Below are 12864 nucleotides of genomic sequence, written 5' to 3' on the forward strand. Positions count from 1 at the left end.
TCCATAAGCACGTACACGCGCCGCTGTAATTCTTATCTGTTCGTTCTTATTTTAGGTTGGTAGATACTGGACCAAAGAGGAACGTAAGAGACAGCTGGAACGTGCTCGCGAACGCAAACAGAGACAACAAGAACTTCAGCTGCAGCAACAGCAACAGCAACAACTTCAACAGCAACAGCAGCAACAGCAACAACAGCTTCAAATGCAGCAGACCAACGAATTGTTGTCGTGCGAGCATGGCGAACACGAGAAGCTTCCGAAGAAACCGTTGAATATCGTGGAACTGAGTCACAAAAAAATGGCTCGTAAAAAGAACACCCTGGACGATTTCACTACCGTTCAGGAGATGTTGGTTCATGGAAACAGAATCGGTAGCGCGGGAGGTCCCGGTACCGGTGGCAAACTGATGGGTCTTCTTTCGGTAACGACCGTTTGAACCGTATGACGCGCGATATCCAAGGAAACGACGAAAAGCAATTTTTTCCTTGTTCCTGCGTGTTTCCTTTTGTCGCGTTATATTTGTCTTGCCACGGATGATCTCGTCACTGTTCGATCGTTTTTCAGGTTCCGTAATTATAATCAAACTTGTAATTACATATTTGATCCACGCGTTATCCTATCACCGCTCCACGAGTTTCCATTCCTCTTTCTTTGCGCGTCGTTTCATTTTCGTGTTATAGGGCTACGAAAACCATGACCGAGCTTTATCTCGTTTTCAATTTGCAGCAACTGAAGCGAGTCGTGTAATGCTCGTGTCGTCGAAGTAGCGTAAATACGAATAAGGTTGTACATATTTTTCGTATAACGATATAATAAATGTATGTAGATTATTTTACACGAGCTGAAACTTTTGCAGACAAAGAAAATAGAACGAGTACGCTTTTGTAGATATGTACAATAAACGTAACGATGGTATGAATAAATCGCGGGTGAAAATCGTGAATCATGGCCCTGCGACCTACTGTGAGAAAAGGATAAAAGGAAAAGAATGTTTGCATCGCTTCGTGCCATCTTTCTTTGCACGCGAGTCGTCGATCGGACGATACGAAACGTCGAGTTGCCACGCGAACAATGTAAAACAGGTAAAATGTGCCGTAACAAAAATATATATAATATATATACGTATATATATACATACACATATATATACGAAGAATCACATATTTTATTACGAAATTCGAAACTCGTCATTATCGACATATGTATCTCTTCATGCGTCTATTTAACCATCTTATTTATCCATCTATCTATTGCATGAACGATGCGTTGATGTTTAAACCGCTTAAAACCTTTCGTTCCGGAATATTTAGATGCTGAATGTATACCGGAAAACAATGGTGAGTCGAAAAATTTAATAGAAAGTCTTGCAAATATTGACTCAGATTCAAGTGATAGATGGAATCTTGCAGCATATCCGGATCGTCCTCGTCTTCCTCAGTTTTAGGCATATTTCCTCCAAGTACTAATTCATAAAACGATAATTTGTCGTGTGTTAAATAACGAAAATATATTATAATGTTAACGTTAGCGAGAAAGATTAATGAATCAAGATGTGCCGAAAACACCATGGAATCGTACCCCACTTACTTATCATATTTTCGTAGCCCGGATCTAAGTAGTCGTCTTCTTCTTCATCGTCCTCGTTGTATGATGAATTCTGCGCGTTAAAGACTGATTAATTCGACCCGCGAAACAAAGATAAAATATCAAAAATATTATTCTTTATTATCACTAACGTCCGTGTCATGACCAGCGGCGACCGCTTCGATGTCGTTCGACAACTCGTTGATTATCAGCTTGAATATTTTCACCAAAACAGTTATAGTGGTCCACTGATAAGGCTGTGATTCGGCTTTACTCCTAGTCCTCACGCCTTCTTCGTTTCCTACGTATTCTCGAATTTTAATTAGTCAGTCGCTCTTTTGGGATAAATATTTTATCGACATCTTGTACTAATTAATGAAATTAATGAATTGAAAATAAACATTCGAAAGGATTAACAAAGAAAAAAACAACAATCAAAATGTTTTCCCTGTGTACGCTCGTAACGCGTTTAATTCGTCCAAACGTTTCCGTTATCAAATTCTCTACGATGCTTCAAATACGAACCTGAGAATATTTGGTCTCCCCTGACTAGGATCTCGTTCAATCGACTATCGTCGTGAGTAACACCGTACTCCAATATCTTGCAAAGCGCGACCGTTGCTACCTTTCGGTCGTATTTACCGAAAAACAGTTGTTGCCTTGTGACCCATTCGGAGAGCACGAAAGTGAGAGCGCTTTGTCCTGTCGGACCGGGTACGGTTGACAGAAAATTTAGGACAGCGTCAAACTCTGTGTTTATGAGATGAGCGTATACCATGAGCAAACTCTGTACCACAGCCAACGTCTGAGCTCGCTGCATTTTGCTCAATACAGCCTTCAATAACAGATCGAGATTTTCGCCCAATGTGTTTCCCGCTTTCCTAATCAACGTCGTCACCAATCGTCCGACAAAAGTCGCTGTAAACTCGCTCGACTACAAATGCCACGCGCCTCGTTAAAAAATCAATTCGTTTATAATATAGATTATGTGTCGATCATTTGGCGGAATAAATTAACAGAGGCGGATCTAACCGTTGAATCAGGATTGTCAAGTTACCTGCGGGTTCAATAGCTGAGCAATGATCTGCAGTATGTATTGTAAACCCGTTTGACCGTCATTGTCACGATGCACTGTCACCTGCCGAGCCGCGACCGATAGGTAAGCTCGTATCACTTCCCCGCCACTTTGCAACGTTTCGTTGTCTTCCGAATTCAGAATACAGTGGCACGCAGCAGGAAACGCAGTTTCGACTAACGCGCTACTCAGTGGTTTAGGAGAGTACTGCACCAATACTTGCAAAATATCTAGAGCTACGTTCCGACATCTCTCTATTGTACAAACAATCAGAACGAATAATTACAATTTTCATGTCATGTTACTGCCTGTATCCAAGTATGTCTAATTTTTAATAAGACTTACCGTCTTTTAATTTATCCATAGGCGATACGGCCATCATACTGGTTAACGTTGGTATCAAACGTGTTTGTAATGGTCCTATGCAGTCAGGATTTTGTGTCAGACTTTTGAATATGTCTTGACACAAGTTCAAAATTTCATGATCGCTATAGAACTTCAAAAATGCAGCGATAGTTAAGGGGCAAATCTTATTTTCCACTGAAGCGGTAAATGCTCTGTCCAACTGTAAAAACAAGCAAAACCTGATGAAACGAAGATGGACAAAGGCAAAGAAAGATGATAACTCGAACATTACCGGAACCAACACTTGAAAAGTTTCCATTACTAGTGTAAAAATTTCCATGGATGTTTGATTAGCTAGATTGAAAAGTCCTTGAAATATGTTCGGCAAATGCGATCGTATAATATTGCTGAGAGTACTGTTATTCTCCGCCAGTGAAGCCTTGCAAAACCAGTAAATAGCTTTTACTGCACTGATGCGGATACACGAAGGCTGATTCTCCTGTAAACCATTAACAGTTGCCTCCAGGAAACGTGAACTCATTTCTGGTGGCATTATTTCAGCGTATTTGCCACCAGTACACAAACAACGGCCAAGAAGTAACGGCGGTGAACCTAAAAATTGCCGGCACGACACAAAACGACAAACGAATGAATACCAAAGTAGAAACAATTGTTATTTTATTGAATATCGGATACCTGAATCCTTTAAAGTAGCTAAAACGATCGTATCTAAAAATCTAATAATATCGAATTGAAGCATTCCAGTTTTCTGCCTCTCCACAACGACATCTTTTACATTACTTAAGGCTAAAATAGACGATTCCCGTAATTTCCAACACGTTTCACTGTTTCCGCTTCCATCATTTGCAGTCTGTAATCTACTAGTTGCTTCGATGTGACGCATTACAACCTCGAAAAGTGCATTCACCGCTTTTTCCTCAGAATAATTTACTAAAGTCTGCATTCGAATAAATTAATTACAAAGAAAAGAATTTCAGTTTAAACGTTCTATTATTATCAACAAAATTAACTAATCCAATTGTTCCCTAGAAAACATATATTTACCGTTAAGAGCTCTTGCGCCGAAATACGAACATTGTAAGTCAGTACGTCGTCTTCCTCCACAAACTGGTTGGGGTTAGTTGTCCATAATTCGATTTGTTCGTCGGTTATTTGCATAAAAATTATTAAATAATACATTACTTCTTGCAGGAAACTATCCAAAAGATTTGAGAACCGTTTACGATCTACAATAGAATGAACAAACTCGAATATGGCAATGATCAAATTATTAAAATTAATTATTTCACCTGCAAAAGTCAAAGCGAATTAAAAACAGATTAATCTTCAACAATTACAAATTAAGACTGCAAAAGCAAAGTTCACCATCTGAATCGACTTCCTTCTCGTTTGTATCTCCCTCGCCATTTACAGATCCTTCCTGATAAAGTTTCGCGCTTTGCACTAAAGTTTCCCAAAAGGGCGGTAGCATTTGAGGTAAAAAAGTTGCGACGTATTTAGGTAATCTGGTAACTAGGCAATTCATAGCTTTGATAACATCAGTTTTAAGACCACTATCGCAAGTTGAACCATCAGGCAGTCGTAAACAGTGAACGAATTTTTCACAAAACATGGGTATAACGGGCTGTAAATATCGCCCCGCAAATCCTTTTTCGAACAGTTCCGTAACAGCAACTAATGACGCAATCGTCGTAAAAATTTCAACGGCACGACCACGAATTCTAATAGAATATTGCTAAAGACACAAATAATCATCGCCATTATTATTATTCTTGTCAGAACCAATGCTTGATAAAATAATCAACTTACATTTTCACTTTGAAATATTCTATACATTTCTTGGAGGATTACTGGTCCCACATTAGGCAACTGATTATCAGTAAGGTCTGAAGTAAATTCTGTTAAAACACGCATGGCTCCATGAACAGCATACTCGTTTTCCCCGCTTAAACAGCTGACAAGTATATCAAACAAACCGGGCCAATTTTCTGGCCAGTCCCAGTGTGCAATCGCTGATATCGCATAAGCTACTGCTGCACGTACCTGAAATAAGTAATGAAATAAAACATTTTTACATGTAATGTGTACAGCGTATATACATATACATAATTATAAATGGATTACCTTACTAATGGATTCACGGAGTCCTATTGGCAGTAATTCTTTGATTTTTTCCTTTGTTGCATACTTTATTTCAGGAGCCCGAAATTTCTCAGCCATGGAAGACCAATGAGTTTCAACATATTGCTTTAACAATATAGAAGCTAACTGTCTAATAGGTAAATGCCCATTTGGATCTATTACAAATTCCGTTAAATGTATACCAAATTCTTCTGTCACTTCTAATGCTTGAATTCTCTGTTCTGCTGCTTGACGAGCCTCTGTATGAGGAGACAAAATACCACTTAAAGTTTCATACAAAGCTTCTCTCAGGGAACCTTGAACGTCCATCGTAATTGTGCTTCTTGTAAAAATTTCTGCTTCCTTATTTTTTATTCCTTAAATGCTTCTTTTTACAATATGATTAGAATCTATTTTTTTAATTTTACATTCAATTTATATGATATTCATTTACCTGAGCACATATCCTTGGTAAATTGTTATTGTTCTATTATTAGTACAAGTGCTTCTTAACATTACCGATCATCTTAATCTCTCAAAAATAGTTTCTCTGCAAATAATAGAATAACTATTATAGATATGACAAAAAGGTAAACGAAATTTCATATGAAGATAAATAAGAAATCAAATGACAAAAGTAAGTACATTGTTGCTAATTAATAGTTACACAACCTAAAAGAGATCAACGTGTATATAATTTGTGTTAGAGCAAACCACTTGTACCTAATGAAACGAATCACTTTTAAAATACATAAATTTGGAAAGAAATTTAGATGACAAATAATTTACTTTATTTTCCGTATGCTGACTTGCGGACAAAGCCGGCTTAATCGAATGACACAAAAGGTTAAATCATATCTGAGATAATACAAAGATAAAAAATAAATGCTTCTCACTCTTAATATTATGTGAACAAAACGTTTATACGTGTAATTTATTTAATTTGAAATTCCTTTGAAACGGTAAATGCGTATTATTCACAACTTTATAAGTTTCTATAATTGAAATCATACGTACGCGATTGAAGTATAACAGTACAAAACGACATATCGAACATCAATGTATTTGTGCACGCACGTCCTGCAATTCAGAAATTAATTCTTACCAGAATATGTACATATCCAGTGGATATTACGTATACATATACATGATAACCCAACTAAATGGGATCATTTAAATACCTACCTTTTTTATTATTGTATGAAAAAATTTTTCTGAACAAAGTTATACGACTATTGTATAAAATGTCATATATATATATATATATATATCCATATGATGGTGGATATAGCTTTCTTCCATGATCATCTTTTTTACGAAATTTTTAAGTTCTCAGTATTTTTTTAAATAAAATCGTAAATTTATTTTCCGATATGGTTTGTAGAACGTGAAAAATCAAATTTACCCGCTTTAATAACCATATCGTTCTCATTATTTAATTTTCAGATATTTATCTGGTAATATAAGTAAATTATATTCAATTGATAAGTAGCAAAATTAAAAAATTCAAATTTTTCGGCTCCTGGGTAGGGTTTCGTAACTTTCGGGGCTCAAATGAAAATTTAGAATCAAAAAATGATTTAAAATTTGTTTTGTCTAAATATTCCCCCAGTTTCTTAGTAATAAGATGTTATAAATTTAAAAAGTTGTCCAATAACCACTTAGTGGTGAAATAGTGGAACTAATATTTTCATGAAGAAATTGAAAAGTAAAATTTCGTCTGTAGGGCGATTTCCAGGTCAGTTCAGGAATCAAATCAAAGTTTTAACTCTCAGAAATTGTTTCTGTATAATATTATTCAGATTTTTTCCTAATTAATTAATTACATACCATTAATGGGTATCCTGTTTTTGACATAGTTGTGCCATTTGCAGGTGATTCCATGAAACTTAATAAGAAGCAACATTTTTGAATGGTGCTCAACTGTAACTGTATAAATAAAATCAGTAACCATTTTTGAAACAGTGCCACCTTCTGCAAGATTATATTTTCCTGGTACAAAATCAAGATTTTGACGAAAATTTTCTTCGAAAACTCGAAAACTCCAAAACTCCAAATTCGAAAAATTCCCGGAATATGAATGATGTCATTTCCAAGAATTGCTGGAGTCATGCCACTTCCTGATACAAAATTGTAAAACCGACCGAAATATTTCTCGAGGAGCAAAAAATTTCGGGGTTTCGAGAAATTCTTGGAGTTGCATGACATTTACAAAAATCGCTGGAAGTGTGTAATTTTTTCCGTTATCATGTTCTCGTAATCCGAAACTGCAAAACCGACCGAGAAGTTTCTTGTTCGTACAGTAAATTTTTCGCTCTTGGATTTCCTAAAAAATGACATCTCCACGAATTTTCAAAAGTTTCGAATACCTCTTACTCTCTTGATATCTTATTCTCTTGATACTCAGTAATACTTACCAATATTTTTGGACCCTTTCGTCGTTTTTTGCAATATAGTCTGTTATCTGTCAAATTAAAATTATTATATGACAACCAGGAAAAATATGTTAAACAAAATAATGCAAAAGGCAGAATTATAAGTCAATCACTTTTGTAACAAGTCCAATCAGCAATAAATTACTTTTATTTCCATTTCGCCCCCTTCTTATATTCTGTTTGATTTACAATTTATTAAACACTGCAAATACAACATGTGTAATGAAGAACGTATACATATAAACAATAGTGATTTCTATTCCCAACAATTAAACTGTCGCATTATACTATCGATACAAATTCGCTAATATCTTTTACAATTAAAATAACTGAAATTTAAAAAAATCATTCAATCTTTAAATCTTTCTTTAGATCTTTTGAATGAATTATGATATATGCACTAGATACTTAATAAATATCATCGTCAAAGATGGTACTTTTTAATCAATATCATTAAAGATATTCGTTGATATGTAAAAACCAGCAAAAAATATACACGATATAAATATTCTATACATTAGAAAAAAAAAACCGATAACATTAGACATGAATTTTAGAAGTTATTAGTTCCAAAATGAGCATTAAAGATCATTAATAACTTATTACATAAAAATAAATCTTTAACAAAAAATTAATAGTGCCCGAATCTGCAATATTGTGATGCTATTGGTAGTAATGAATTCTTTCTCGCAGAAAACTTATCTTTCAGGTACTATTATACTAAAATATCTTCGGCCTTCTTTCCAGTCAATTTCATTAAATCGGAATGGATCCTAAACTGTAATCTGGATTCCAACAGATATCCAGCGAATGTTTTTCTGCAACGAATAAGAGTTAACAACTGAATAACAAATGTTATGTGAACGTCTAAAATAAATCATATAGAAATTACTTGACGTCCTCTAAATATCCAATAGCGAGTTGAATATTTCCTTGATCTTGTGCCAGCAAAGCTAATTCTACTGTTGCATAAGGAAGTAAATAGGTATCCTCTTTGATCGATTTGTCCAACTCGAGAACGCGTTTTAAACAATTTTCAGCTAACAAAGGATGTTTCATTTGTCGTAAGCAAGCACCCTTTAGAAGCAATAAGAGTGCTTCATTATCCGTGTGATATTCTGTTTTCCTGTAAAATATTTGAAATTTTTGTATGCTACCAGATAAATATTCTAAATTAGATTAGGAATGAAATCGATCGAAAGACTTACGAAGCTTTCGCAAGTTCCTTTTCAGCTTCTTCGATTACTTTAAACATGTTTAGCGTCAAATCTTGTCGTTTGCCTACTATGCGAAACAAATTCCACACATACATAAGTTCAAATATAGGAAGGACCAGGTTTTTTTTTTGAGCAAAGTACCGTTCAGTTTTTTTTACTATAAATTTTTCCATTGGTAATGACTTCCCTGCAATACGTTGTTTATACGTAGACGCTTGCATCATTAAAGTATCTATCATTTGCTTCTCTTCGCTTTGTACTGGTGGTTTCCGCATCATAAGTATCGCAGCTCTTTGATACAAATAAATTGTACGTGACCAATGTGATTCTTTGGCTAAAGCATCTGCAAACGTTGCAGCTTCATCCCATTGCTGCAGTGAACAATGTGCCCACATTAATTCCCAGAAACAAATATGATGAAAGTGAGGCCATAGATCTTGACTTTTCCAAGACTTTGTATACCATTCTAAAGATTTCTCAAAATTTCCTCTCGTTAGTTCTAGTCTGCCTTTAAAAAACAAAAACCATATACCGTTTGGATAAAGACTCAGTTCTTCTTCCAAAACTTTTTCACACCAGTATAGATCACCGTCTGTATGACTCAGAACAAATGATATTATTAAATTGTAAGATAAAAGAAACATCGCGCACAACACGTGCCTTAATCCTCTTCTTTCTCCGTATCCCGCTTCTAATTCCGATAAACCATATTCCTATTGATGAAAATAATATGTTGTCATCATAAGATGGAAAGATTTATACAAAGATTTTTTATAGTAAAAGATATTTTAGTACCTTATCACCCGAAAATCCAATAAACTCTAACAGTTTGATAATTTTCGCTGGTAATAGGGAAATCATCTAAAAAATTCTCAAAAATAGTTATTGCTACTTATTTTGTACAGTAAATATTGTTAATACCACATACCAAATTAAATGCACCAATACCAGTGCGGACACCGCTCTCAAAATGTATTTTATGAGCATTATTTTCCCATTTACGATTATTTAAAATTGATAAACATTCTCTGGAAAAAATAATGTACATAAATAATATACTATTTTTTAATCGACGTAACATCTACATAAATAATTCACACTATGATTCGTTTACTTATATGACAGAAAGCAGGTACGAATTTTCAATCCAGCTTTAACAAAGCTGACCAAAGTCTCGTCCTCCACAAACGTGAGCATCGATTTTAAAAAAAGTGACTCGGCATAACAGAGTTCCGCATGCACTTCCTCTGCAATAGTAATTCGATATCATTCCTTACATGCTTGATGATTTAGTAATATCAGTGCCACAACATGTTATAATATGTGGGTAATTTAATTATTAAAAATGGAAAACTTGTTTGTTAGTAAATAAATTCGTACATCAAAATACTTTGCATTAGATAATGAACTATGACTATTGAATTGTCTAGATTGATATATATATATATATATATAACAAATATAACAAAATGTCCTGACAATATTCCATAATTTTGCTACAAAGAGGAGATTTAAATATCTAAATTAGTACAAGTTACTGGTAGTGAAATGTTATCTGTTAATTTAAAAACCGACTTACATATAAAGTATTACATGCTTTCCAGGAAATTTTGTGTTGACAATGCATTATAGACAAAAATAATATAACTAGCTTGATAAGACATGATGGCACAGATCAATCTGGTATAAGTGTATACATTACCAATTGTATAAGCATCGTAGTTAGTCTTCTTCACCATTTTGCCAATATTTTGTGTTAGTGTAACATGTTTACGCTGTTTCAAGCACACAGTCATGCATTGTTTTACAGCTCCAACCGCCTTTTCAATGCATTTCTAAGCAATACACATTACAATATATTATTGAAAGACATATTTTCCGAATATCACAATTTACTGTGGTTTAATACTTGTTCAGATGTAAGAATAGCCTCGAGGAATGCAAATATACTTGTTCCTAAAGAATGATACATGCTACTGCCTGCCCAGGGCTCCATAATCTTTCTTGCTTCTTCAAAATCATTATTAAAAAAATAGTGTATGGCTTTTTTTGCCTCCATTATTGCTGTATCCAAATCCATAGAAGTAGGCCTTGAAACAAAATATAATTAATTTAAAACATATAATGTACATATATATAGGTATATCAATATAATACTTACTGTGGTAAAGATTCTTGAGCATCTTGAAACTAAAATCGTGGAAATGAAAATTTAAATAAGATACTGCCAATTATTACTAATAATGAAACAATCTTACTTATGCATACATACCTCATCTTCTTCAATGTCTGACATCTTGAATTAATATTTGAATATATTTGATAATATTTGAATTAATATGCTAAAGAGATAAAATATTGTATATTACTATTTAATTTATTGACACTTAATTTATATGAGGGATTTGTATAAAAATAAAATAGTCTCACATTGAATAAATATACAGCATAGAGATCTTATATTTTGTAAGATGATCCTTTTATGCATCAGATATGTTAATTATTAGAGATGAAAGATATATTCCTTAAGACAGATTTCTCAATTGTGCTTTTATCTTTAATTTTAGGTCGTTATTTCTCTTGTTCCATCATAAAAATTACATTTTGTAATTTGTAAATATAACTATTAAAAATAAACTACAACAAAAAAATAAAAGCAATTTCTTACTATAACATATCCTTACTTTTATAATTTATCTATGTATTGTGATATACAAAATTGATTATGATAATCATACAAATATCAAACAGGTTTATAGATTAACATATATTGATAGAAAAGATATATTGATGATAAGATAAAATATATTTTTCAGAGGAAAATTATCATCTCTTTAAAGATCGTATTGATAAAAACGACATAATTTTTAAAGAACAATGTCAAATATTTACCTTCAATGATATAGATATATACTTTTATCATGGAAATTTCTTGTTATTACATTCCTAGCTTTGCAGAGAAGATGTTTTCTTCAGATATATCCAGGTGGAAGGTGATAGTAGAGTGATAATGCTAGAAATAAAAATTATAGATAGTAAATATACATATAGACAATATATACATGTATATATAGAAACAAAAACCAATTACTTACTGATTCTTTCTGATATGTGCGAATTATATGTAATTTAAATATGTATTTAATTTGAATTTAAAATATTGTAAAGTGAAGAAGATATTATCATATTAAATAAACATAATACATATCGTAATCATAACTGTTATTAAAAGTGTAAAAACCTCAATCGCAACCTTATTACTAGAATTCTTTCTGTTCTATAAAATAAACTGGCAACTACGAGACATGAACCCGGAAGCGATCTAAAGTAGAATGTTACAAAGAAAGTAGTATAACTGAATTACCGCGGTGGTACCGATAGACCTACATCGCTCATATAAATTCACGATGAAATCATGGCAATCGATAAATTGAATACATTACAATTAATCAATGCTTATAAATTAACAAAATCTGATCCTTTTATAATCTATAACTTCTAACAATAATATAAATTACTGTATGTAAACGTTTCAACGAAACTTACCATGAATCCATAAAATGTCAAAACGTAGCAGATTCGATTCACAAGGAAAATAAGGAAATTAATACTTATTTAATAACATTTCTAAGTTAATATAATCAGATTCTAATACGTGTATATGTTACAATGTAAAAAATTATAAGTAGACGTTTTTACATTTTTGTTCAAGATTTGCAAGAATTCTTGTTATACGCCGCTACAAACATAACGGTGTAAAACATACGCGACCGACTGACAGTGCACTGATTATGTTGGTATCGGCCAGATCACATACGATGCAACTGTACACGTGACACTAACTCTACACAGTATAATGGTGCTCAATATATGTGTGTGCGCGCGTGTGTGTGTGTATATATACACATCGAAATCACGGTTTTTAAAAGGAAGATTTGTTAGGAATTTCTTTCGAGATCATCAACATATAATCAGCACGATGATAATTTTGTTTAATGCTTGTTCTTCATAAAAAATAATCAATTGTATTTTTATAAAGATGACAAATGTAATTATTAAAAATTTC

General features: G+C 33.2%; 3 protein-coding genes and 1 long non-coding RNA gene across 21 annotated transcripts in view; 2 read left to right on the forward strand and 2 right to left on the reverse strand.

Annotated features, from left to right (window-relative positions):
- The window catches only part of LOC126918738 (PDZ domain-containing RING finger protein 4), a 59974-nt gene extending 58447 nt beyond the window's left edge, over positions 1-1527 (forward strand). For both annotated transcript variants that reach the window (XM_050727073.1, XM_050727074.1), the window contains exon 6: positions 56-1527. In XM_050727073.1, coding sequence (XP_050583030.1) covers positions 56-436 — 381 coding nt within the window. In that variant the 3' untranslated portion in view covers positions 437-1527. The remainder of the gene's footprint in view (positions 1-55) is intronic.
- LOC126918733 (importin-9) lies at positions 1146-6411 on the reverse strand. Of its 13 annotated transcripts, none has more exons than XM_050727035.1 (15): positions 6332-6410; positions 6164-6226; positions 5601-5696; positions 5150-5531; positions 4835-5068; positions 4391-4760; positions 4070-4314; positions 3701-3962; positions 3297-3616; positions 3005-3224; positions 2642-2913; positions 2110-2518; positions 1737-1885; positions 1588-1657; positions 1146-1462 (listed from the first exon to the last, which is right to left on the reverse strand). In XM_050727035.1, the coding sequence occupies exons 4-15, from the start codon at positions 5474-5476 to the stop codon at positions 1248-1250; spliced, it is 3093 nt and encodes a 1030-aa protein (XP_050582992.1). In that variant the 5' UTR covers positions 5477-5531; positions 5601-5696; positions 6164-6226; positions 6332-6410; the 3' UTR covers positions 1146-1247. The 13 variants fall into 13 exon arrangements, with proteins under 13 accessions (XP_050582992.1, XP_050582991.1, XP_050582997.1 ...); XM_050727034.1 differs by having other exon boundaries at positions 5150-5534; XM_050727040.1 differs by having other exon boundaries at positions 6043-6226; positions 6332-6405.
- Positions 6412-6812: 401 nt separating this feature from the next.
- Positions 6813-7167, forward strand: LOC126918786 (uncharacterized). Its single transcript, XR_007711436.1, has 2 exons — positions 6813-6884; positions 7021-7167. It is a non-coding gene; the product is annotated as an uncharacterized LOC126918786 (long non-coding RNA).
- Positions 7168-7694: 527 nt separating this feature from the next.
- On the reverse strand, positions 7695-12612 carry LOC126918749 (tetratricopeptide repeat protein 39B-like). 5 transcript variants are annotated; one of them, XM_050727096.1, is made up of 13 exons: positions 12345-12609; positions 11691-11811; positions 11229-11435; positions 11071-11140; positions 10960-10988; positions 10708-10888; positions 10501-10633; positions 9913-10045; positions 9727-9826; positions 9594-9659; positions 8790-9511; positions 8474-8707; positions 7695-8399 (listed from the first exon to the last, which is right to left on the reverse strand). In XM_050727096.1, the coding sequence occupies exons 4-13, from the start codon at positions 11092-11094 to the stop codon at positions 8297-8299; spliced, it is 1725 nt and encodes a 574-aa protein (XP_050583053.1). In that variant the 5' UTR covers positions 11095-11140; positions 11229-11435; positions 11691-11811; positions 12345-12609; the 3' UTR covers positions 7695-8296. The 5 variants fall into 5 exon arrangements, with proteins under 5 accessions (XP_050583053.1, XP_050583054.1, XP_050583055.1 ...); XM_050727097.1 differs by having other exon boundaries at positions 12336-12609; XM_050727098.1 differs by lacking the exon at positions 12345-12609 and adding an exon at positions 11894-12283.
- Between the last annotated feature and the right edge of the window lie 252 nt (positions 12613-12864).

Source organism: Bombus affinis, chromosome 7 (genome assembly GCF_024516045.1).
Source record: "Bombus affinis isolate iyBomAffi1 chromosome 7, iyBomAffi1.2, whole genome shotgun sequence".
NCBI lineage: Eukaryota > Metazoa > Arthropoda > Insecta > Hymenoptera > Apidae > Bombus > Bombus affinis.

Bases quoted from the DNA above. Each gene is read 5' to 3' on its own strand.
- LOC126918733 (XM_050727035.1), bottom strand. From the start codon at position 5,476: ATGGACGTTCAAGGTTCCCTGAGAGAAGCTTTGTATGAAACTTTAAGT. The intron at 3,963-4,069 runs GTAAATATATGT...ATTCGAATGCAG, and splicing joins CGGCGCAAGAGCTCTTAACG to ACTTTAGTAAATTATTCTGA. The intron at 3,617-3,700 runs GTATCCGATATT...GGCAATTTTTAG, and splicing joins AGCTACTTTAAAGGATTCAG to GTTCACCGCCGTTACTTCTT.
- LOC126918749 (XM_050727099.1), bottom strand. From the start codon at position 11,094: ATGTCAGACATTGAAGAAGATGAG. The intron at 9,827-9,912 runs GTAAACGAATCA...TATTTTTTCCAG, and splicing joins ACCTGCTTTCTGTCATATAA to AGAATGTTTATCAATTTTAA. The intron at 8,400-8,473 runs GTAATTTCTATA...TATTCGTTGCAG, and splicing joins GGATATTTAGAGGACGTCAA to AAAAACATTCGCTGGATATC.